We start from the raw sequence: 27700 nt of genomic DNA, 5'->3' as shown, positions 1-27700 counted from the left end.
AAACCTGAACCTATTGGGGAGGGTCTGGATGAGCATCTGTCCACTGTGGCGGCTCTGGTGCTGGACGTGGCCCCCACTTCACCATAGTCTCAGTCCACCCCATTGTCCGCTTCCGTGGCCTCCTAACCACGGCAACCCTTCTAAATGACCCCACTGGACAGAGGGGCAGCTCGGGACAGAGGGGCAGCTCGGGACCTAGGGGCGGAAGCTCTGGCAGCTCGGGACAGAGGGGCGGGTGCTCTGGCGCCTCTGAGCTTAGGAACTCTGGCGCCTCAGACTCCGGCAGCGCTGGACAGGCGGGAGACTCCGGCAGTGCCGGATAGGCGGGAGACTCTGGCAGCGCTGGAGAGGAGGAAGGCTCTGTCAGCGCTGGACAGGCGGGAGCAGCTGTAGGGATGAGATGGAGAGACAGCCTGGTGCGAGGGGTTGCCACCGGAGGGCTGGTGCGTGGAGGTGGTACCGGATAGACCGGACCGTGCAGGCGCATTGGAGCTCTTGAGCACCGAGCCTGCCCAACCTTACCCGGTTGAATGGTCCCGGTCGCCCTGCCAGTGCGGCGTGGTGGAATAGCCCGCACTGGGCTATGCAGGCGAACCGGGGACACTATGCGCAAGGCTGGTGCCATGTAAGCCGGCCCAAGGAGACGCACTGGAGACCAGATGCGTAGAGCCGGCTTCATGGCACTTGGCTCGATGCCCACTCTAGCCCGGCCGATACGCGGAGCTGGTATGTACTGCACCGGGCTATGCACCCGCACTGGGGACACCGTGCGCTTCACAGCATAACATGGTGCCTGCCCGGTCACTCTAGCCCCCCGGTAACCACAGGAAGTTGGCGCAGGTTTCCTACCTGGCTTCGACATACTCCCTGTGTGCCCCCACCAAGAAATTTTTGGGGCTGACTCTCGGGCTTCCGCCCGCGTCGCCGTGCTCGTCTCTCCAACTCCATTCTCCTATAACCCTCCTCGCACTGCTCCAGCAAATCCCAGGCGGACTACGGCACTCTCCCTGGGTCGACCGCCCACCTGTCTATTTCCTCCCAAGTAGTATAGTCCATACTTCGCTGCTCCTGCTGCCTGTCACCACACCGCTTGGTCCTGTTGTGGTGGGTGATTCTGTAACGGTTTTCTTGTGTCGTAGGAGAGGCGGACCAAAACGCAGCGTGGTTATTATTCATAGTTCTTTAATAAATAAAATATACATGAATAGACTAACAAAACCAAGAAATGTGAAAAACCAAAACAGCCCTATCTGGTGCAAACACAGAGACAGGAACAATAACCCCCAAAACCCAACACCAAACAAGCTACCTAAATATGGTTCCCAATCAGAGACAATGACTAACACCTGCCTCTGATTGAGAACCATATCAGGCCAAACACAGAAACAGACAAACTAGACACACAACATAGAATGCCCACTCAGATCACACCCTGACCAAACAAAACATAGAAACATACAAAGCAAACTATGGTCAGGGTGTGACAGCCCCTTAGTTCCAGTGGAGGGAAATCTTAACGCTACAGCATATAATGACATTCTAGGCCATTCTGTGCTACAACTTTGTGGCAACAATTTTGGGAATGACGTTTCCTGTCTCAGCATAACAATACACCCATGCACAAAGTGAGGTCCATACAGAAATGGTTTGTCGGCATTGGTGTGGAAGAACTTCACTGGCCTGCACAGAGCCCTGATCTCAACCCCATCAACCGCCTTTGGAATGAATTGGAACATAGACAGCAAGCCGGGCCTAATTACATAATATCAGTGCCGACCTCACTAATGCTCTTGTCGTGAATGGAAGCAAGTCCCCGCAGCAATGTTCCAACATCTAGTGAAAAGCCTTCCCAGAAGAGTGGAGGCTGACACGGCAGCAAAGGGGGGACCAACTCCATATTAGTGCCCATGATTTTTGTAATGAGATGTTCGACGAGCAGGTGTCAGCATACTTTTGGTCATGCATTGTACGTCAGAATGACACTTTTCTACAAAAATTGAATTGGATGAATAAGTGCATAAGTGCGTGTGTGGTGGTCTCTCCTTGCAATCTCTAGATACTGTTCTTTCAATATACATATATTTTTTCAGTATCTCAGTAGAATTTTGCCTTTTCGATCGTATTTGCGTCTAGCAAATTCAAAACATGTACTGTATGCGTGAGCACAGCAGTTTTCTAGAATATTGAACTGTTGGATTTCATACTTTTCGAATTCTCAGCGCAGCTCAAGCAATTTCTACAACTGTGAACACATTCAAATGAAGAGAGGACGTTTACCAGAAAAATTGCACTTAGGAATTTGCGGAGAGTTGCGGTTTGGGCTGTGTGTGTCAGCGGATGGTGTCTCAGAGCCATGTAGCTATGTCACAATGGAACGCCGGACTATCGCATCTCAGCGTCTGTTGACTTTGACTTATACTTTACAGTTGGTTCTGTAGAAGATAAATCAACAACTTTAGTTACTGAAGATTCTATGTCATGGTGGGCTTTAGAGGAAGCAAAACCTGTTGTGTGTGTAATAGGGGTGTGAACTAACATTTAAACGAAATTGGGATTGTTAACGTACATTGTTTTTTAACCTAAAATCACAGAATTAAAATCATAGTACAGTTATCAAAAAACTACCACACTACTAAAAAATACAAAAAAATGCTGAGTTAAAAACAACCCAGTGCTGGGTAAATAGTGGACATACCACAAGTTGGGCAATTTTTGACCCAGAGAGTTGGGTCACTTAGTTGGGTTATTGATCCACTTTTGATCCATTTTAGTACATCACATATTTTAATATAACATTTATAACACTATTATGTAAATATTCAAACAAATTGCTAACTTTGACAACTTTGGGACATGCCTCTACTAAGCCATGCCTCCAGTCTTCTGATCTTACCAGGTGGATCATAGCTCAATAACCCAACATCAACAACCCAACTGGCTGGGTCAAAATAACTGTTTTTAATAATTGTTTTTAACTCAGCATTTTTTGGAGTGCACTAACGGCACATTTTTATGAAACAAATACCTAATGCAACAATGATGTAAAGTTAATAGGATAGTATGCATCTGTCAAATTATTTTCCATGGATATAAAGCGCTCCACACGTCATTGTCATTTACAGTTGGAAAAACGGCAAGGGAAGGCAAGCGACGGTAGCGAAGTGCTATCTGCATTGGCCATCCGGGCTATCTGCATTGTGTCCCACCACCCACCACCATATCTACATGTACATACTACCTCAATTAGCCTGACTAAACGGTGTCTGTATGTAGCCTCGCTACTGTATATAGCCTGTCTTTTTACTGTTGTTTTATTTATTTACTTACCTATTGTTCACCTAACACCTTTTTTGCACTATTGGTTAGAGCCTGTAGGTAAGGTCTACTACACCTGTTGTATTCGGCGCATGTGACGAATACACTTTGATTTGATTTGAAGTCCTTTTTGGCAATACATTGAAAAGTTAAATGAGAAAGAGATGAAATGTCAACTTTGCCGGGTGGAATTTAGGTACAGTAATGGTAGTACAGGTGCAACGCTTAACCATCTACAAGGGATGCACCGTGAGACTCAAACAGTTTCTGGCACCAGCGCATTAGACAGCTTCATATGCAAGAAGTGCGATAAAGGACGGAGTGAAAGAAATCACAGTGCTGATTACAGAAATGATTGCAAGTGATATGCCGCCATTGTCAATGGTTGAGGATATCAGCTTCAGTTCCCCAATGACATATCTACACTGAACAAAAAATGTAAACGCAACATGTATAGTGTTGGTCGCATGTTTCATGTGCTGAAATAAAAAATCCCAGACCGTTTCCATATACTCAAAAGGCGTATTTCTTTAAAATGTGGTGTACAAATTTGTTTACACCCCTCTTACTGAGCACTTCTCCTTTGCCAAGATAATCCATCCACCTGACAGGTGTGGGATATCAAGAAGCTGATTAAACAGAATGTACATTACACAGGTGCACCTTGTGCTGGGGAAAATAAAAGGCCACTCTAAAATGTGACCGACCGGCTTGATTCGGTATTAGGTAGCAAAATTTGAAATTGTGTTTTTTTACATTGGATAAAATGATTGACTTAGAGCTAGAAAATGGTACGTCATACACTACAGTTGAGTAACACAGACTGGTGGTCCAAAAAAGCATAACTGGTGTATTTTAACACCATAAACCCATGTGCTTAAAAATAAAGTTTATATAGGTCAATCTATCAAACCAGGCAAATAAAATCCACTTTCTAAGTAATGTTTAGGTTCGTTTATAGGTTGTTAGCTAGCTAGCTAACAGTAACTACAAGTTAAGGGCGAGCTAATAAGAGAACATAGCTAATGGCTATGAGTGTGACGAAATAAAAGCAGGGCATTCTACCAGAGAATATTTTTAACTTGGACACTGTTTCATTGGCCTAACGTTATATCCTAATTTGACTTTGGTCCATGTTGTTCTTCAAATTACCATCTCTGATAAACCCACACTATATCAAATAAAATCAACCTTTATTTGTAACATGCACAGGATACAGAAGGTGTAAATGGTACAGTAAAATGGTTACTTGCATAGTGGTATCGTCTGTTTAGACATGTAGCTAGCTAAGCAATGAACCATACTCTCAACTCATAATGTTACTACCCTGCATGAATCTACAGGTAGTCAAAGATAACTAACTCGGTTCGATGTTAGCTAGCTAGCTTTCATTAGGCTGTAACTAGCAATGCAAATGGCTCTGAGATACGAATAATATTACTACACAGATCCTACACGTAATGTTAGCTAGCGAGTAATCTGTTGATCTGTTCAACACTCCTTCGCTTACTACATGACTGCACGTGCCATTCCACAGTTCTGATGTCCTCACCACCACTCCACAATGCAGAAAATAGTCAAAACAAAACAAAAATCTCAATTAGTAGGTGTGTCCAAATTCCTGACTGGTACCACAGATAGACATACGCATGTGTGCCTTGTCCCACAGGCCCAGGGCTTATCAGCTAAAACCCTGGGCCTGGCTCCCCAGTGGGTGGGAATTAGCCCCTAATCTATGCCCTCGAAGGCCTCCCCTCCCCCTGCCTAGTCATGTGAAATCCATAGATTAGGGGCTTCTTCATTTATTTCAATTGACTGATTTCCTAATATAAACTGTAACTTAGTAAAATATTTTAAATATTTGCATGTTGCGTTTATATTCTTGTTCATTATATGACTACGGTAGATAGAACTGCATTGCCCCCTAGCGGTCATTCGCAACAGGACCATATTCTGCATTGTGAATTCAAAAAGGATTTTTTTGAATTTTTCATACCATTTCAACTGAAAAACATTTTTTGGGGGCAGTTTAAACGTTAACAAAAAAAAGTGTCACATCCCTAGCGTGTTTGTGTGTGTGTTTGTGAGCACATGTGCCCTGTGTGCGTGTGTGTGTGTGTGTGTAAGTGCACATGTGTACATGTGTACACTTATGAGTACATAGAGTACATTTGGAAAGTATTCAGACCCCTTGACTTTTTCCACATTTTGTTATGTTACAGACTTATTATAAAATATATATATATATTTTTAAATCCCTCATCAATCTACACACAACACCCCATAATGACAAATCGAAAATAGGTTTTTAGACATTTTTGCAAATGTATAAAATAAAATAAATGTATGTGTTATAACGGGACATGTGATGCATTTTCTTACATTATGCACCCACCTTCGTCGTCTTTACTTTGTTTCCTGTACTGCAGCTCCAGCCTTTCAGGTCAGGCAACACTTTACACTCCTCCCCATCCATACATGGATGCATCTGGCACCACCACTTCTGTGCAACTATGGATGCTGCAAGAGGCAAAGAGAGAGGAATGCAACCAGTTAATATGTGCACATCACAAGGCGGTGAAAAGACACTTCCTCTACTAGAGTACTGTAACAACTGAACCCACAACAAGACATCTGTTTCTACAAACATGTCTGTGAGAGTGAAGCCTTTTGATCCATGACTGACAGTAGAGTAGAGAGAGATCCTCCATGACTGCGAGCTGACTGCCTGGATGCCTGACTGACTGGCTGAGCTGTGTGTTTCCAGGAGTGAATTACAGGGTGTGGGTCAATGTTAAGCTGATGAACAAAGTGGCAGGAGGGCAAAACACAGACTGGCACAGTGGGAGCAGAACAGGCCTCCAAGGTCTACAGCTGCCTCTGAGGAGGCTGGCAGAGGCTAGGGTTTCCCTTGACATTTCTAAAGCTTCAGTCAGTGGTGTCAACGTGGGAGGAAGCTACTGTTAGAGCCATTACAGTACAGAGGATAGGGATCGATTCACCTGTCGCAGGGGCCTCTGTTGACATGATATTAAATGACCTGGCCCACTATACTTCAAAGAGCAAGCGCATCAGCACACCAGGCTTTATTGTTTCTAGTGATAGACAGACAGCAGACAGCCTGAAACGTAAGTTTTCAGTGTACAAATGTAACATGATGAACAGGAATGACATTTACTCTCACTGGTTGCCAAAAATACCTACCTGAAAGCCACGACTCCAATAGGCCAAGCCTCCTGAAAATAACCTATTATAAACAAGATACCCATCTGCTGGGTCAATCCAGAATGAAAGTGAATACAAACCCAACTGATGATTAAAATAACCCATGTTTGGGTAATCCAAAGCCTGGCATATTTGGGGTGATGCTTCCAGAGTTCCTTTTACACCCGTGAGAGTAAATTTTATAAATGTTCATCCTGTTAAGTTTTTACACTGCAAATATCAATTTCCCTTTCATATTTTAGTATAACATTATATAACACAATTCTGTAAATATTAGAACAAATTGCTAAATTTGCCAAGTTTGGGATACGCTAGGTAAAAATAACTCTGTCCAAAATTTACCTATATTGGGATGTTTTTAAGCTTTTTTTTAGATTTTCCAGCATTTTGTTTAGATTGATCGGTAGATGCAGGAAAATGTATTAGTGACTAAACGTAATAGTAGAAGAAAATATCTTACCCAAGTCAAATTTTGAATTGTTGATGATTGATAATCATTTGAAACCGCACTAATTCTGAGTGATACATGTGTGATACAAGACCGGTTTTGGAACAGTGTACTGCCAATTACTGTGTTGCTAATACTGTCCTGTCAATAAAAATATATACAGTTGAAGTCGGAAGTTTACATATACTTAGGTTGGAGTCATTCAAACTTTCTTCTCAACCCCTCCACAAATTTCTAGTTAAACAAACTATAGTTTTGGCAAGTCGGTTAGGACATCTACTTTGTGCATGACACAAGTAAATTTTCCTACAAATGTTTACTGGCAGATTATTTCACTTATAATTCACTGTATCATAATTCCAGTGGGTCAGAAGTTTACATACACTAAGTTGACTGTGCCTTTAAACAGCTTTGAAAATTCCAGAAAATGATGTCATGGCTTTAGAAGCTTCTGATAGGCTTATTGACATAATTTCAGTCAATTGGAGGTGTACCTGTGGATGTATTTCAAGGCATACCTTCAAACTCAGTGCCTCTTTGCTTGACATCATGGGAAAATCAAAAGAAATCAGCCAAGACCCCAGAAAGAAAATTGTAGACCTCCACAAGTCTGGTTCATCCTTGGGAGCAATTTCCAAATGCCTGAAGGTACCACGTTCATCTGTATAAACAATAGTACGCAAGTATAAACACCATGGGACCATGCAGCCGTCATACTGCTCAGGAAGGAGACGTGTTCTGTCTCCTAGAGAGTGCAAATCAATCCCAGTACAACAGCAAAGGACCTTGTGAAGATGCTGGAGGAAACAGGTACAAAAGTATATATATCCACAGTAAAACGATTCCTATATCGACATAACCTAAAAGGCTGCTCAGCAAGGAGGAAGCCACTGCTCCAAAAACGCTATTAAAAAGCCAGGCTACGAATTGCAACTGCAGCTGGGGACAAAGATCATACTGTTTGGAGAATTGTCCTCTGGTCTGATGAAACAAAAATATAACTGTTTGGCCATAATGACCATCGTGATGTTTGGAGGAAAAACCTTGCAAGCTGAAGAATATCATCCCAACCTCGAAGCATGGGGGTGCTTCATGGCAGCATCCTGTTGTGGGGGTGCTTTGCTGCAGGGGGGACTGATGCACTTTAAAAAATAGGTGGCATCATGAGGTAGGAAAATAATGTGGATATATTGAAGCAACATCTCAAGACATCAGTCACGAAGTTAAAGCTCGGTCGCAAATGGGTCTTCCAAATGGACAATGAACCCAAGCATACTTACAAAGTTGTGGCAAAATGGCTTAAGGACAACAAAGTCAAGGTATTGGAGTGGCCACCACAAAGCCCTGACCTCAATCCCATAGAAAATGTGTGGGCAGAACTGAAAAGGTGTGTGTGTGAGCAAGGAGGCCTACAAACCTGACTCAGTTACCCCTGTTCTGTCAGGAGGAATGGGCCAAAATACACCCACAATAAAAGCTTGTGGAAGGCTACTCGAAACGTTTGACCCAAGTTAAACAATTTAAAGACAATGCTACCAAATACTAATTGAGTGTATGTAAACTTCTGACCCACTGTGAATGTGACAAAAGAAATAAAAGCTGAAATGAATCATTCTCTCTACAATTATTCTGACATTTTACATTCTTAAAATAAAGTTGTGATCCTAGCTGACCTAAGACAGGGAATTTTTTACTAGGATTAAATGTCAGGAATTGTGAAAAACTGAGTTTAAATGTATTTGGCTAAGGTATATGTAAACTTCCGACTTCAACTGTATATATACAAATAAAGAATGAGCGTACCGTCCACACAAGATGGAGCCGCTCTTGTTGTCCCGGCAACCTGTCCGGGGAAGCAGGAACATTTGACCGTCTGGGATCTCTCCTCAATCTTGTTCTTGTTGCAGCAGCGGTGGGCGGCGATCACTTCACAGGTCCCTGCTTTGACATGCACTGCAAACACAAACAGAGATGGCTCCATGTTCATGTCTCCATGTACATCCACCCAGCTCCTGCAGACAGCAGACCACGTAGGCTAAAGCTGTGTCTGTAAGGACATATCTCAAATTACCCTATTCTCCTTAATGCACTATGCATGTTTGATCCATGTTTGACAAGAGTCACATAGGGCTGCCACATAGGGCTCTGGTCAGATTAGGGCACTTTAGAGCACTATATAGGGCAGGGGTATTCAAATCGTGCGAGGTCCAGAAACTGCTGGTTTTCTGTTCTACTTCATAATTAATTGCACCCACCTGGTATCCAATTCTAAATCAGTCCCTGGTAAGAGGGGAATACTTTTTTTAAAGCAGTGGAACTGGCTTTGAAGTCCATATTTGAACCCTACACAGAGTGTATGGCTGCGTTTACACAGGCAGCCCATTTCAGATATTTTGCTAATTATTAGCATTTCTGATACCAATCTGATCTTTTCACTAATGTGTAAACAGCAAAGAAACACATGGAATCTGATCTTTTGACTTTAGATTTATACTGCCTCCAAATGGCTGCGTTTACACAGGCAGCCCATTTCAGATATTTTGCTAATTATTAGCATTTCTGATACCAATCTGATCTTTTCACTAATGTGTAAACAGCAAAGAAACACATGGAATCTGATCTTTTGACTTTAGATTTATACTGCCTCCAAATGGCTGCGTTTACACAGGCAGCCCAATTCGGATATTTTTTTCCGGCAAGATCTGATTGGTCAAAATACCAATTAGTGAAATAAACATATGAATTTGACTGCCTGGTGAAGCGCAGCCAAAGTGGATCTGAATCCTGATACAAACTTGATCCTCTTTATGCAACCTCTGTTTAGATGTGTATATCAGTTTTTCTTGTAGAACATGACCTGCCGTTGCCATGAAAACCACCCCATCATTTTAAAGGAATAGTGACAGGAAATAAGCATTCCATCTCTGTGCTACTTCAGAGGTTACATCAGTGTGAATGCGCAAATCTGATGGGTCACATGTAAAACTGGATATACCGTAGAATGAAAATCTAATTTGGGTTCTTATGTTGGCTGTGTAAACAAAACGTAAAATATACAATCTTTATATGTACAGTGCCTTCGAAAGGTATTCACACCCCTTTACTTTTTCCACATTTTGTTGTGTTATAGCCTGAATTAAACATTCATAACATTTAGATTTTTATAACTGGCATACACACAGTACCCCATAAAGTCAAAATGCAATTATGTTTTTTACATTTTTTACAAATTAATAACAAATGAAATGCTGAAATGTCTTGAGTCAATAAGTATTCAACCCCTTTCTTGTGGCAAGCCGAAATAGGTTCAGGAGTAAAAATGTGCTTAACAAGTTGCATGGAATAACTCTGTGTGCAATAATAGTGTTTGACATGATTTTTGAATGACTACCCCATCTCTGTACTCCACACATACAATTATATGTAAGTTCCTTCAGTCAAACAGTGAATTTCAAACATAGATTCAACATCGACCAGGAAGGTTTCCCAATGCCTCACAAAGAAGGGCACCTATTTGTCGATGGGTAAAAAAAAAGCAGACAGACAGTGGATATCCCTTTGTGCATGGTGAAGATGTTAGTTATAATTTGGATGATGTATCATTACACTATCCAAATAATACTATTGCGCCGACAGAGATGGTCGCCTCGCCTCACGTTCTTAGGAACTATGCAGTATTTTGTTTATTTATGTATAATTTATTACATTGTTACCCCAGGAAATCTTAATTTGATTATAATCACAGCGGTGTAAATCCCCCCCAAGCAGACACCTCGGCCGCCCTGAAAGAACTTCATTGGACTCAATGTAAACTATGTCAATTTTATCAGCATATCGAATGCGCGAACTGGGCTGGCAACATTCTAGATCATTGCTACTCTAACGTCCACGTAGCATACAAAGCCCTCCTTCGCCCTTCTTTCGGCAAATCCCCACAAGGGTGCGTTCTCAGCCCTCTCTTGTACTCCCTATTCACCCATGACTGCATGGCCATGCACACCTTCAACTCAATCATCAAGTTTGCAGACGACACTACAGCGGTAGGCTTTATTACCAACAACAACAAGATGGCCTACAGGTAGGAGGTGAGGGCCCTCGGAGTGTGGTGTCAGGAACATAACCTCACACTCAACGTCAACAAAACAGATGATCGTGGATTTCAGGAAACAGCAGAGGGAGCACCCCCCAATCCACATTGACAGGACAGTAAGTGGAAAGTGGAAAGTTTTAAGTTACTCGACGTACACATCACGGACAAACTGAAATGTTCCACCCATACAGACAGTGTGGTGAAGAAGGCGTAACAGTGACTCTTCAGGAACTTTTACAGATGCACAATCGAGAGCATTCTGTCGTGCTGTATCACCACCTGGTACAGCAACTGCTCTGCCCACAACCATAAGACTCTCCAGAGGGTAGTGAGGTCTGCACAACACATCACCAGTGGCAAATCACATCACCACTACCTGCTCTCCAGGACACCGACACCAGCCGATGTCACAGGAAGGCCAAAAAGATCATCAAGGACAACAACCACACAAGCCACTGCCTGTTCACCCCACTATCATCCAGAAGGTGAGGTCAGTACCGGTGCATTAAAGCTGGGACCGAGAGACTGAAAAGGCCATCAGACTGTTAAACAACCATAGAGTGGCAGCTGCCAACATACTGAATCAAATCTCTAGCCACTTTGATAATAAAAAATTGGATGTAATAAATGTATCACTAGTCACTTTAAACAATGCCACCTTATATAATGTTTACCTACCCTACATTACTCATCTCATATGTATATACTGTTCTCTATGCCATCTACTGCATCTTGCCTATGCCACACGGCTCATCCATATATTTATATGTACACATTCTTATTCATTCCTTTCCACTTGTGTATATAAGGTAGTTATTGTGAAATTGTTAGATTACTTGTTAGATATTACTGCATGGTCGGAACTAGAAGCACAAGCATTTCACTACACACATTAACATCTGCTAACCATGTGTATGTGACAATAAAATTTGATTTGATTTATTTGATTACACACAGTCATTACAAAGATACAGGCGTCCTTCCTAACTCAGTTGCCGGAAAGGAAAGAAACCGCTCAGGGATTTTTCCATGATGCAAATGGGGACTACAAAATAGTTTAATGGCTGTGATAGGAGAAAACTGAGGATGGATGAACGACATTGTAGTTACTTCACAATTATTAGCCTAATTGACAGAGTGAAAAGAAGGAAGCCTGTACAGAATAAAAAAATTGTCAAAACATGCATCCTGTTTGCAACAAGGCACTAAAGTAATGCTAGAAATAAAATATGGCAAAGCAATTAACTTTTTGTCCTGAATACAAAGTGTTATGTTTGGGGCAAATCCAACACAACATATTACTGAGTACCACTCTCCATATTTTCAAGCATAGTGGTGGCTGCATCATGTTCTGGGTATGCTTGTAATCGTTAAGGACCGGGCAGTTCATCAGGATAAAAAAATCTATTAAATGGAGCTAAGCAGAGACAAAATTCTAAAGGAAAACCTGATTCAACCTACTTTTCACCAGACACTGGGAGATTAATTCACCTTCCAGCAGGACAATAACCTAAAGCACAAGGCCAAATATACACTGGATTGTCTTACCAAGAAGAAAGTGAATTTTCAAGAGTGGCTACTTTGACTTAAATCTACTTGAAAATCTATGGCAAGACCTGAAAATGGTTGTCTAGCAATGATCAACAACTAATTTGACAGAGCTTAAAGAATTTTGAAAAGAATAATGGGAAAATGTTGTACAATCCAGGTATGGAAAGCTCTTAGAGTCTTACTCAGATTTGTCACTTTCACAAATTTTGAGTAATAACGTGTTCAACTACTTAAAACATTGTCTCAATGGGCATCCCTGGTGGCGCAGTGGTTAAGGGTGCTGTACTGCCCATCAGAGACTCTGGGTTCGCGCCCAGGCTCTGTCGTAACCGGCCACGACCGGGAGGTCCGTGGGGCGATGCACAATTGGCCTAGCGTTGCCCGGGTTAGGGAGTGGTTGGCCGGTAGAGATGTCCTTGTCTCATCACACACCAGCGACTCCTGTGGAGGGCTGGGCGCAGTGCGCACTAACCAAGGTTTCCAGGTGCACAGTGCTTCCTCTGACACATTGGTGCTTCTGGGTTGGATGCACACTGTGTTAAGAAGCAGTGTGGCTTGGTTGGGTTGTGAATCAGAGGATGCATGACGGTGCTTTTGCAAAGTATTGACTTAGGGGTGTGAATACTTACAGTACCCGTTGAAATGGTGGAACACACCTACTCATTCAGGGTTGTTCTTTATTTTTACTATTTTGTAGAACTACATTTAGAATAACAGTCAAAACTATGAAATAACACATTTGGAATCATGTTGTAGCCAAACAAGTGTTAAAGAAATGAAACATTCTTCAAAGAGATTCTTCAAAGCAGCCACCCTTTGCCTTGTAGCCATCCTTTGCATTCCCTAAACCAGCTTCATGGGGTAGTTACCTGGAATGCATTTCAATTAAAAGGTGTGCTTTGTTAAAAGTTCATTAGTGGAATTTCTTTCTTTTTTAATGCGTTTGAGCTAATCAGTTGAGTTGTGACAAGATATGGATGGTATACAGAAGATAGCCCTATTTGGTAAAAGACCAAGTCCATATTATGACAAGAACAGCTCAAATAAGAGAAAGAGAAAATAAGAGAAACGACAGTCGATCATTATTTTAAAACATGAAGGTCAGTCAATCCGGATAATTTCAACTTTGAAAGTTTCTTCACAATGATGAAACTGGCTCTCATGACGACTGCGACAGGAAAGGAAGACACAAAGTTACCTCTGCAGGCAAGGATAAGTTCATTAGAGTTACCACCCTCAGAAATTGCAGCCCAAATAAAAGCTTCACAGAGTTCAAGTAAGAGACACTTGCTTGGGCCAAGAAACACGAGCAATGGACATTAGACCAGTGGAAATCATCAAATCAAATCAAATGTATTTACCCAGCCTAAAACCCTAAACAGCAAGCAATGCAGATGTAGAAGCAACAGTGGCTAGGAAAAACTCCCTAGAAAGGCCAAAACCTAGGAAGAAACCTAGAGAGGAACCAGGCTATGAGGGGTGGCCATTCCTGTTGTCGAGGGTGCAACAAGTCAGCACCTCAGTAGTAAATGTCAGTTGGCTTTTCATAGCCGATCATTGAGAGTATCTCTACTGTCCCTAGAGAGTTGAAAACAGTGGGTCTGGGACAGGTAGCACGTCCGTTGAACAGGTCAGGGTTCCAAATCTGTCCTTTGGTCTGATGAGTCCAACTGTGAGATTTTTGGTTCCAACTACCGTGACTTTGTGAGAAGTAGAATAGGTGAACGGATGATCTCTGCATGTGTGCCTCCCAACTTGTAGCATGGAGGAGGAGGTGTGAAAGTGTAGGGGTGGTTTGCTGGTGACACTGTCAGTGATTTATTCAGAAATCAAGGCACACATAATCAGCATGGCTACCACAGAATTCTGCAGTGATACGCCATAGTTTGCACTTAGTGGGACTATCATTTGCTTTTCAACTGGACAATGGCCCAACACAACACTGTGTAAGGGTTATTTGACCAAGAAGGAGAATGATGGAGTGCTGCATCAGATGACCTGGCCTCCACAATCACCCGAACTTAACCCAATTGAAATGGTTTGGGATGAGTTGGACCACAGAGTGAAGGAAAAGCAGCCAACAAGTGCTCAGCATATGTGGGAACTCCGTCAAGAATGTTGGAAAATCTGTTGATTTGTTTAACACTTTTTTGGTTACTGCATGATTCCATATGTGTTATTTCATAGTTTTGATATCTTCACTATTATTCTACAATGTAGAAAAAAAATAAAAAAAATAATGAAAAACCCTGGAATGAGTAGGTATGTCCAAACTTTTGACTGGTACTGTATGTAGATTGACAGAGCCTAATATTATAGAAATTGGTAGCTTGATTGGGAATACTTTTCCTGACCTTAAGGCCTTTGGGGAAGCCAGAGAAGAGTGGGGAGGAGGAAGTGTATTTGAACCTACCAATCAGGGACATCTATAGAGCTGACCTGCAGCTCATGCACAGATACATCTCTGACGTACAGTCATGGTTAAATTGTGCTCCATGTAGGGGGCCTTTTCTTTCTTGCACCTGATGTATTATGCATAAGAAAAATCCTTCTTTACGAGCTGAGAGGGCCACATCTTCCATGGTGAGAACACGGACAATATAGTAATTGCTTCATGAAGTAAGAGATAACCTCATATTAAAGTAACCCATATAGATTGGTGCTGAATTATTAATTCCAAGTATAAAATGGAGACCGTGGAGATGAGTGAACTAGGAATGCAACAATGACACAGCAACGTCAGCAGAAATACGTTGTCGATGGTGTGTTTTCAAATGGGTCCTTTGATGAAAGGAATCGTGGAGTGAACATCTAATAACATTTTATTTGTCACATACGCCAAATACAACAAGGGTAGATCTTACCGTGATATGCTTACTTATGAGTCTTTAACCAATAACATTTGAAAAGAGAAAGTACGAAAAATGTGCTAAATAAACTAAAGGAAAAGTAGTAACACTGCAAAATAACAATAACGAGGCTATATAAAAGGGGTACCGGTACCGATTCGATGTGCAGGGATACGGGTTAGTCGAGGTAATTAAGGTAATATTTACATGTAGGTAGGGGTTGTTAAAGGCTTTGGTTTTTCCATTTATGTTTTGAGGTTGGACTTTAGCACGTATAGCTCGTTAGTACGTAAGGTGCACCGATTGGTGTCTCCTCGTTAGTCCACTTGTGTTACACCTGTGCTGGTCACCATTTCATTTGTGGGAAGCTGTGTCATCTGTGCTGGCCCAGGCGCTCCAGTTGTCTTGATAGATGCGGAAGGTCAACACTTTTAGTTGGTGTTCCTGATTTTGTTTTCTTGACAAACAAGCCTTTATCTGAGTTCCCTGATTTCGTTTTGCTCCACCTTTTTGGTTGGCTTCCTGTCTTTAAGTTTAGTGTGGGTTTATCTTTTGTTTGCCTATTCTTGGGCAAATTTCGTGGGCACTCATGGTGGGTGTTTTTTAGGTTCCAGTAGTTGTTGCTAGTCAACTTTCAGTGGACACCCCCATGAGTGTCTTTTCAGAACCCCACCTAAAACCCCACCCGTTTCATTTTGGTTGTTGTCTGTGACTCTTTGTTAGTTCCCCCTTCAGTTTAAACGACTTGCTCAGGTAACGGTAAAATGACTGGGCATAGATAATAAACAGAGAGTAGCAGAAGTGTGTGTGTGTGTGTGTGTGTGTGTGTGTTTGTGTGTGTGTGTGTGCGTGCGTGCGTGCGTGCGTGCGTGCGTGTGTGCGTGCATGCGTGCGTGCGTGCGTGTGTGTGTGTGTGGTATCAATATGCATGTGTGTTTCGTGTGTGATGGAGTGTCAGTGTAGAGTTAATCAAGACTGTGCAAGAGAGTCAGGGCAAAAAAATATAATAAAACAATTAAAAGGAAATAGTCCTGGCAGCCATTTGATTAACTGTTCAGCAGTCTTTTGGCTTGGGGTAGAATCTGTTAAAGATGATTTGGTCCCAGATTTGGCACTCTGGTACAGCTTGTCATGTGGTAGCAGAGAGAACAGTCTATAACTTGGGAGGCTGGAGTCAATGGCAATTTTTAGGGCCTTCCTCTGACACCGCCTGGTATAGAGGTCCTGTAAGCTCGGCCCCAGTGATGTACTGGGCTGTACGCACTACACAATGTAGTGCCTTGCAGTTGCCATACCAAGTAGTGATGCAACCAGTCAGGATGCTTTCGATGGTGCAGTTGTATAACTTTTGGAGGATCTGAGGTCCCATGTCAAATTTTGCAGCCCATCAGCAAATCCAGAATCTTCTTGCAGAGGGAGGTGTTCATTCTTTTTGCTGGGAGAACTGCTGCCGTGTTGTCAGTGAGAATATTGCTCCACCGCTTCCTCGATCCAGATTTGACCTGCAGTAACTTTGAAGAGACGTTTCTAATCTGTGTCCACTGACAGATATTATTTATTGTGCCTCTAGTCTGGCATCTGAGAGTTTCTGGATCATGGTGGTTCCGAGGCAGTGATAAGTGTAAATCTGCGACATGCCAGCTATTTCGCAGATCTTTGTCAAAATTGTTGCGAGCATGTTCATGACAATCTGCTTTTTTGTGTACTTGAAACATATTAGACAAAATAACATTAGCTAATAATTAGGCCTACATAGCTACCGGTTATATTGTTAGGGTACATTAGAATGATTTAGCTAGCTACCTTACAGTTATATACCATATATATCGGTTCACTGGTGGGCAGCTTGGTTGGGCCCCCCTTTAATCAGCTTTTTAATTATGCTGACAAACACATTACTCTTTGTGAATTCAGTATCTTTCTGTATACTCCATGCCAAACTGAGATAGGGGTCGTTAATATGTCGGTTCCAACTTGCTCTGAGTCCAGCGTAGCTGCTAAATCCTATATTCTTCACCATTCATGTTTCTCACTGAACCATAAAAGTCCCGTAGAATGTCTTTCAGCTCTGTTTTTGTTGTATTCCCAAACTCACAATGTATCCCTATTTTTTTCACACAAGTCAGTGAAGCAGGTCGGTGCCCACTTTGTTTATTTCACAATGTTCTTTTAGTTTTGCTTTCTCTCAAGTTAATCTAAACGCTTCTTTCCTACATCGGCATGACAAACTATTGTTGATGTAGCCATTTTATTGAGGTAAAAAGGCACAAAGATATCAAGGTGAAAAGGCTAAACATCATAGTCATGGTATACGGTCTAACATACACAGGGCTAAATGCTGTTTTAGCCAATTAGCATCCTGTATCCAAACTACCTGGTTTATAATACAGTTTTTAATGTCCCGTTGATAGAATAGTCTCGAACGGAGCTCATCCAGTTTATTCTCCAGTGAAAAATTTCTTAAATACTTCCTTATGGCACAGGCCATAAGAAAGACAACAAAATTATGTTTGACTCCAGATTTAAAGACATGTGTATGGCACATATTATTCTATTTACCGAATTAGTCTTTTTATATATTTAGAATAATCATTTACCACAGGTGAATACACCCTTTAATGTATGTACACATTTACCACAGGTGAAAATAGAACTTCTGGACACATTTGTCTTTTTAGATTAAATACAAAATCTATTTGTGTCTATTTAATATATATTACCTTTCTTCTTAGTAGTCTTATGTGAAAGTCTTTAGTTATTTGAACATCATTGTCAGGGCTAGAGAGGGAGTAAATGATGAAAAGTTTCATTGTTCTTTTCAGATCAGCCTTAATTATGTCCGTAAAGATTTTCAATTTAAGACCTGAGTTGAAAATAGATTGAAAATGGGCCTCCATCTTGACATTAGTGAGCGATCCAAAAATCTCATCTACAACATTAAAAACATTTTGTTTCCAATCAATAAGGGGTCATTCACATTCCAACAAAAGTCCAGTCAACAATTGGCGATTGAGTGCTTTCCAGCCAACACTAACTACTGATGCAAACACAGGTGAGGATCTTCGCCTGTGATGTGATTATGTTTAAGCCATAGGCACACCCCTGGGTCAAAGTTAATTTCCAAAGTATCAATTGCTCAAATTGAATACTCAAAGTTTCTTGAAGAGGGAGAGTTAGCTGCATGTGACTGATAGGCAATCAATAACGGTCTAGTAGAGCTCGGTGACACTCATTATTGGAAGATAAACAGAACAACTGAATGTCCGAGTTGAAGGAAATGATCTGGTATGTGATCAAGAGGAGAATTTGAAAACACCCAAGAGATTCAAACCGTGAAATAACATAATAATAATAGCTGCATGTATTCATTTGATCCACTTGTTCACTAGAAAGTGCAGTCAGCATTTTACCTCAGAGAAACGACTCAGCTTAACCCCTCAAACCTCCAACTGAGCAGCCATGTCCGCTAGCCGAGTCGTTCGGCCTCTCCAGCCTTCTCTGGCCAAGGTCACTGATTTGGGAGTCAAACCTCACACCAGGCCATGTGGGCAGCAGGGAGGGGGGAGGTGAGGGTGGTTATGGGATGTATTACAGGGGTTAGGTGAGGGGTGAGGCAAGCCTTGGCTGGTAACTATGCACAACAATGCACAGGCCATAAGCAGGTTGACTGCTGATACTGATCGTATACCCTCAGCCAATGGCCCTTGGGAGACGGTGAAAGCAAAGGGTGGGAAATATGGGAAATATGATGGGCTGGATGCCCATTATATACCATCAGGCTATTTAGGATCTCTTTGAGATCAATGGAGAGGATGCATAGTGCAACAATAATAATAGTATGGGATAATGCTCAATGTGCCAGCTAGATAGAAGCTGCCTCTACTTCTCCTGCAGTGTTGTCCTGCTGTGCTCATCCAGACAACTGGGCAAATGGCTCCCCACACTTGTGATCAATACGTTTAACTTAAAGCACTTAGGATTGTCATCAGTTAATATCACCCAGCACCCACATCAGCAGGAAGGATAGAGGAGCAGGGTTGCAGGCAACACTAACGAGGACTGGCATGAGGTCCGGACCTCCAGGCAATTGATAGCACTTTTAGCACAGTGCTCCTCTCTGCAATCATATTCATTGATCCCTGATTGACAAGTGCCAACATGTATCCAGATGTTATGTGGAGCTATGATTCACAGAAGAGAGAAACCCTGATAAATCTAAGGGAGGCAAGTAGCGTCTATTGAGGGTATTTTATCATTGAACTAAACTGACAAGTATTGCGAACACGCAAAAAGATTTAACATTTAAAATAATCTACACATTGGACCTGCAGTTTGAAAATGCTCTTTATTGCCATACACATTTAATGTTATAATGTTATTTCCCTGCTCAATTTTCATCAATAGTTAGATAAAAAAATGTAATGAGGCAAGTCAGTTAAGAACACATTTTTATTTACAATGACAGCCTACCGGGGAACAGTGGGTTAATTGCCTTGTTCAGAATGATAGGTTTTTACCTTTTCAGCTCAGGGATTTGATCCTGCAACCTTTTGGTTACTGGTCCAACGCTCTAACCACTAGGCTACTTGCCACCCCAACATGTTGACAAATAACAAACAAAAAAATGAATGGAAAAAATAACCACATCTGTGAGTTTATTCATGATATTTGTTCATGGGGAAATTAGCATTGCAGTGTGGCAGTCACTTGTCTTTCAGCACAGAAATTATAGACCTTGTGTTCCCCAAATTGACTCTCCATTTGTTTTCCGCAGTATACAAAACACTGACAGAGGTTGAGGTTGAGAAAGTCAAGCCACAACAGAAATAAGGGAAATTCAGCATTGAACCTAAGAACCATGAAAACAGCATCACTCAGAAAAAAATGAATTTCAGTTCATACAACATCATAGATCAAATAAATGTATTCATGAACTTGTCAGTCATACTTAGTGATAATAGTGCAGACAATTGATGCACATGCATCATAAAATAATAGTCATCATGGAAAATCCATCTCAAGTTACATTTAGTGAAACTATCCAAGGAAACATGCTGCTCTTAGTTGGCCATTAATCTCTGTTAACACATATGTAAAATGTTGCATAATTTGGTCAGCTGCATGACAAACTTCTGAGTTCATACTTGTTAGAAATGTATGATATTTAAATCGATAGATTCTGTAGTTACAAAGGCTTAACTGAAATGAGGTTAAAGGTCTTTAGAGCACTATTTAAGATACAGTATGATCTCAAACAAGACCCATTCAGATAGGACTACTACAGTTGAAGTCAGAAGTTTACATACACTTAGGTTGGAGTCATTAAAACTTGTTTTTCAACCACATTTCTTGTTAACAAACTATAGTTTTGGCAAGTCGTTTAGGACATCTACTTCATCTAAGTCATTTTTCCAACAATTGTTTCCAGACAGATTATTTCACTTATAATTCACTGTATCACAATTCCAGTGCGTAAGAAGTTTACATACACTAAGTTGACTGTGCCTTTAAACAGCTTTAAACAGCATAAGGGCTCCCTTATGGGGACAAACCGAAGAACCCTATATGGTTCTACTTTAATTTTTTTTTCTAAGAGTGTACATGCGCACTAAAGCACCAGTATGTGAACAATTCAAATCCAATGGCAAGCCACAGGATTATACTGTATAAATATAATTTCTCTTTGAAAGATTCTGCTTCTTCACATCACACACAGTAAAGTGTATTCTAACTCATCTAATCCTGTAAAGTGATGATCAGTTGCACTAGCCCCAGCTCGTCCTCACACTCATTACTCACTCACAGACACTGCTGAAGGCAGAAAAAGCTTTTTGGAGAAGTACAGAAAGAGAGAGAGAGGCAGCCCAATTACCTGTAATCGCCACAGCAATTTACAGCCAGTCACTTATGAACTAATGGCAGAACCAACCTGGCCATTTGGGCTGCGGGGGAGCAGAGATCAAACAAACTCACTCCACACAGGACCCAGGCTGGACATCACTATCAGGGATGTTGAGCTGGTAGGCCTATCCTAAATGTTCAAGTTGAATTAACGTCACAAATGTAATGTAATTCCCTGACCGTCTTGTTGACAGGAATAGTCTGTGTCTGTATTTCTGACAGACAGGAAACAAACTTATCTGCCCACTGAGGCACGAATCCTCTGGTTTAGCTTCACTGACTTCTTTTTCGAACCAGAAAAGTAAGATGCGAAACCAGAAATCTAAATGTGCTTAACCTTATTTCCTGTTTGAGCTGATCTCTCTTTTCAACCCACGGAATAGGGAGGCTAAATCACAACACTGAACAGAGTCACCGGGCGTGGGCCCAGACCACAGCATCCATCAAAACATGTAGACAATAGAAGCACAGCATGAATAAATGATGACTAAATTGTGCGATCAAGCTGCTCATGAACCATTTAAGACGAAGGCGAACTCCTATCGTACAATACAGTACAGCCACTAAATGCTGAATATACGACTGCCTGTCTTCTCTCCAACTCTGGTCTGACCAATCGGAATGCTTGTTTCAAGAGTGTTTTGATCATGTGGACTGTAATGTATACAGTTCATCAGGAAGTGAAGAGGGGATGTTGTTCCCACCACGACGATTAAAACCTATCCAAACCAAAAACCGTGGATAGATTGCAGCATTCGTGCCATCTAAAACTGAAAGCGCAAACCACAGCATTTAACCACGGCATGTGGCAGGGACTCCAGACAATCACAGATTTTAAAGGGAAAACCAGCCACGTTGCGGACACCCCAACTTCTTGCTACCGGACAAGCTAAACACCTTCTTCGCCTGCTTTTAGGAAAACACAGTGCTGCCGACGCGGGCCACCGCTGTTCCCGAGGACGGTATGCTCTCATTCTCCATGGCTGACATGTGTAAGACATTTAAGCGTGTTAACACTTGCAAGGCTGCCGGCCCAATCACCATCACACTACACACTGCCCTACCCCATCTGCACAAGAGGATGTAAGAATGCTGTTCATTGACTACAGCTCAGCCTTCAACACCATAGTGTTGAAGGCCGTCCCCAGGTGGTGAAGGTAGACAACAACACCTCTACTATGCTGATCCTCACACAGGGGCCCCTCAAGTTTGCGTGCTCAGCTCCCTCCTGTACTTTCTGTTCACCCATGACTGCGTGGCCACGCACGTCTCCAACTCAATCATCAAGTTTGCAGACGACACAACATTGGTAGGCCTGATTACCAACACAGATGAGACAGCCTACAGGGAGGAGGTGAGGGCCCTGGCGGAGTGGTGCCAGGAAAATGATCTCTCCCTCAACATCAACAAAATGAAGGAGCTGATCGTGGACTTCAGGAGAAAGCAGAGGGAGCACACCCCCATCTACATCGTTGGGGCTGCAGTGGAGATGGTGAAAAGTTTCAAGTTCCCCGGCATACACATCACTGACAATCTGAAATGGTCCACCCACACAGTTTGGCGAAGATGGCACAACACTGCCCCTTCAACCTCCGGAGGCTGAAGAAATTTGTCTTGGCCCCTAAGATCCTCACAAACTTTTACAGATGCACCATTGAGAGCATCCTGTTGGGCTGTATCAACGCCTAGTACGGCAACTGCGACATCAGCAACTGCAGGGCTTTCCAAAGGGTGGTGCCCAACGCATCAGTGCACACTGCCTGCCCTCCAGGACAGCTACAGCACCCCAGTGTCACAGGAAGGCCAATAAGATAATCAAGGACACCCGAGCTATGGCCTGTGCACCCCAATACCATCCAGAAGGCAAGGTCAGTACAAGTGCATCATGGCTGGGACAGACAGACTGAAAACAGCTTATATCTCAAGGCCATCAGAATGTTAAGTAGTCACCACTAGCCGGCCTCTGCCCAGTACCCTGCCCTGAACTTTAGTCTCTGTCACTAGCCGGCTACCATCCAGTTACTCAACCCCGCACTTTAGATTGCTGGTGCCTATGTAAATAGTCATGGAACATTGGTCACTTTCATAATGTTTACATACTGTTTTACTCACTTCATATGTACATAATTTATTCTAGTCCATGCCTATCCTATTTAGCTATTTCTGTACATATATACTCTATCATATGTATTCATCAGATAAAATAAATATTCTATCCATATACTGTCCATAATGTCATCCCAACATACAGTACCAGTCAACAGTTTGGACACACCTACTCATTCCAGGGTTTTTCTTAATTTGTACTATTTTCTACATTGTAGAATAATAGTGAAGACATCAAAACTTTGAAATAACACATATGGAATCATGTAGTCACCAAAAAATGTTAAACAAATCAAAATATATTCTTCAAAGTCGCCACCCTTGCATTCTCTCAACCAGCTTCATGAGGTAGTCACCTGGAATGCATTTAAATTAACAGGTGTGCCTTATTAAAAGTTCATTTGTGGAGCTTCTTTCATCCTATTATACTCCAGACTCCGACATTACTCCTCCTAATATTTCTATATTTCTTAATTCCTTTCTTTTACATTTTAGAGTTGTTTGTAATGTTGTTTACTGTTAGATATTACTGCACTGTTGGAGCTAGGAACACAAGCATTTCGCTACACACGCATCTGCTAAATATGTGTATGAGAACAATACCATTTTATTTTATTTTATGTATATTGTACTGTCAATAGTCCAAGCAGTGATATAATACCTGGGATCGAGCCTAAAGTCCTCATAACGCAAGGTAAACATTTCCAAATGGAAAAACAAAGGGAGGACAGAGAGAAGGGGAGAGATGTTTGGACTAGGTGAAAGAGGTATATGAAAAAGAGATAGTGGAGATAGTTTTTTCCACCTCTATCTTGTTAAAGCATATAAAGCAGGCATAGAAATATTGGTTATCTGAGATATTTATCCCGCAAGCTTTCTGAGCAATGCAGTAAGTCTCAGAAGACCTGTGCTTAATTGGTTTACGGTATTCTGAAGACATTGACTCATATCTCTCCAGCTGTAAACCTGCTGAGTTTGAAAATCACACTTGGTTGTACCCAGTAAATAAGCCAACATCACAGAGACAGGCTAGAGAAAACTAGCCTGTCTCTGTGATGACAAGACAAGTCTCTCTGAGCATACTTGCACAGTAGGTCTACTGCCACTGTTCAATAGTTTTACTTGTGCAACAAAACAAAACAATAGAAGACTGTTGTCATGACTGTCCTGTGAGGATCCGGATTGGGTCAGATCACCAGACCCTCTGTCACCCACAGAGGGGAGGAGGAGGGAGCTGGAGGGGTGTTTATAGCTCACACCCTGTCGTAAAATTAAAGGAGAGGAAATCCAAAAAACAACCCTCTCCAAATGAACACAGGAATGTTCCTTTGTTGCCAAATACTTTTCCAGCTGAAAAGAACAGGTTCTAAAGTGAATGCTGTAAAACTATTCCTAACAGAGAACTTGGGGAATGGTCAGAGGCGAGCTAAAGAATAATAATGTCATATTGGTTGCCATTTTGTGATGTCATTAAAAGTGTTATAAAGTAAATACTGTAACTTGAAAAGTATATACACTACATGTACAAAGTCTTAATCCTTTAAATTGTGCATGAAATATGAACAATTGTGAGTGTGTTTTTGTTAAGATAGGAATGGGATTTCAGCAGTCACAAGAGATCATTGTCTCCTATATACTTTGCACAGTAAGTAGCCATGCCCTGAGTGAGGTCAGAGAGCCCATCAGCCTGATGGAACTGTTCTTTTCTACCAGAGTGCATGAAAATTATCATTTCTACCAGAGAGGCGTAGAGCTGCAGCCCACATCTAAAGTGGTTTGAGACAATAACGTCACCTCCCAGACCATCACTGGTACGGCTGATTAGCTGTCCTAAGTAAAATCTCTTCAAAAGTTAGTGAGAGTTAGTGAAAAAGTTAGTGAGACCATTCTACTATTCTACTACTGGAACCATTGACACGGCTGGCTAGCCTATCTTCAATGAAGCTTCAGGAGCGAATGAGAGGAGAACAACAGAGAAACCTTTTTGGACAATCAGAGCCTTACAAGCGTGCCGCTGAAAGGCCCAACACCCTTCCTAAGGAGGGCTGGTTCCGACAGAGATCCACGGCGAGCGAAAGCATTTAAACGTAAATACATTAATGATTTCTTACTCCAAACAGGCGGCGGTTCGTGTGCAGTGTATGATTACTAAAATGTATCAACGATAAGCGTCTCTCTCTCTCTCTGTCCATCTCCTTTGTAACAAGCCACAATAGGTTGTGTCAGTCCGCTAGGGACCTTTTCTCATAAGTGTGTATGTTTATCCTGTGTTATCATTTAGTTAGCTAGTAAAAAATATTTTTTGCAGATGCAGGAGGTTACGGCGGCTCAGAATGATGATATGACACAAGGTCATGATTAATACATTGACTGTTTGGATGTGATAGGTAAAGAACTTTAGAGTTTAATTCGGGAGATGGTAACTATTTAAACAACCGCTCTCATGGTGCCCCAAATCCTAATGAGTTAATTGTTACATTATTAATTTAATTGGGTAACAAATAAACATAGTTAATTAGATAAATAACAGTCATCAGATTAATGAAAGTAAAGTCACAACGCTGTATAAAGTCAACCAAACCTGACCAAGATACCAAATGTTATCTTGGACAGGTTTGGTTGACTTTACAGTCTTCTATAGTTATTCAATGATTTTGTTTTGTTGCACAGGTATAGTGCTAAACTACTGAACAGTAGCATAAGATGCTCTTTAACTCTCAAACTCAAGTTTGGACCTCGAAGCCAGTTCCACTATATTTTTTCATTGTTGCTCTCTAATCAGGGACTGATATAGACCTGGGACACCAGGTGGGTACAATTAATTATCCTCTAGAATAGAAAAGCAGCAAGCTCCGGACCTTGTAGGGTAAGAGTTGAATACCCCTACTCCATAAGATGCTCTTCAAGAAAAAAGGAGCAATATAGAGGACATATAGCGTACAATACAAAAACCATAAACTATAAACAGATGAGTGTGCCTTACTTGACCATTACTACAACATTAATGTGGATCATGATATCGTCAGTCACAAGTCAGACTCTCAAAGACAGATAAGAATATTTGCATTCTCTCCATTTGTAAGAGCAGAGAAATGGATGACTGGGTGCTGACACTTGGTGAATGTATGGCCAAGCAGTGTAGATGAAGTCCTTGTCAGCAACATTCATCTCTCTGCCACAATGTTAGGGCCCAACCACTGATTGATCAATCCAGCTCCCTCGAGGAATCATGCACACATAGAAGTGAATGGCTTCCAAAGATATTAAATCCAGGGGCACACACAGTATCCGAAGCCTACTCAAAATAAATGGTGTCTCAGAATGGCTTTCCATTCTCTTGACAGTCGTTGTAAATGCACGAGTGGCGGAGCACAACATTATTAAACTTTGGCTTTGAGAGCATCGCATGCCTCGCAATAAACTGTGTTGGTGAGTAGAGGCGTTTCTGATTGCCAAGCTCCTTTTTATTGGTAGAATCAATAACTACTGTGTAAACTTGGGCACTCCAGACATACATTGCTATGCGTTATTGTTTTAACGTCAAGAGCTATTCTGCAGTACATGCACATTCTAGCAGTGTTGGCTTTGAGTCTGTATTGCAGCATTGTGCAGACACTTGCTAGTAGCTACTCTTGTTGGCATTCTAGTTCCATTCATCAAAGCGTATTACCTGTAAAAAGGCTATTAACCATTTATAAATCCTCCTTTGGAACATTACAACTACCATATAAAACAGAGACTCTGTCTCTCAAACTACCCCAGACAGCAATGGCGTCCGCTCTCCTTCTCATCCTTGTCATCTGCACAGTGGTGACAACCCTCCAACAGGCCCGACAAAAAGCACTTGAGAGATCATAGCCTATAGCGCAGCAGCATGAGAATCCTGTTCATTTCTATATTCTCTCCTCTCACATGCCACACGTACTTGATATCCGTCAGAGAACCGCCATGTCCCCTCTAAACGGGTTGCCGTCTCCTCGCGCAAAGTGTAAGCCATGTTTTTTCATCCTAAACAGATGAGACACGCAGAGCTGTGGAGCAACAAAGGGGATATGGTCCTTGTTCGCTGCGTGAGAGTGGCACACAGTTACAGTTCTATCTCCAGTCGGCAACAATGAGGAAATCATGATTTAAATACGAATGGTTATCGTAGGCCGCCTCACACATTTCAGTTTAAAAATTCACTTATGACCAAAGGTGGAAAATAACCTACAG

The 27700-nt window shown here is 41.8% G+C and overlaps 1 protein-coding gene across 1 annotated transcript in view; it reads right to left on the bottom strand.

Annotated features, from left to right (window-relative positions):
* Positions 1-27700, bottom strand: part of LOC135541153 (chemokine-like protein TAFA-2) — a 190612-nt gene that overhangs the window by 17754 nt on the left and 145158 nt on the right. Inside the window, exons 3-4 of the mRNA XM_064967267.1 lie at positions 8792-8941; positions 5711-5835 (exon numbers count right to left, since the gene is read on the bottom strand). Coding sequence (XP_064823339.1) covers positions 5711-5835; positions 8792-8941 — 275 coding nt within the window. The remainder of the gene's footprint in view (positions 1-5710; positions 5836-8791; positions 8942-27700) is intronic.

The sequence above is a fragment of the Oncorhynchus masou genome, chromosome 6 (assembly GCF_036934945.1).
Source record: "Oncorhynchus masou masou isolate Uvic2021 chromosome 6, UVic_Omas_1.1, whole genome shotgun sequence".
Taxonomy (NCBI): domain Eukaryota; kingdom Metazoa; phylum Chordata; class Actinopteri; order Salmoniformes; family Salmonidae; genus Oncorhynchus; species Oncorhynchus masou.
This window is presented reverse-complemented; position numbering and strand designations above follow the sequence as displayed.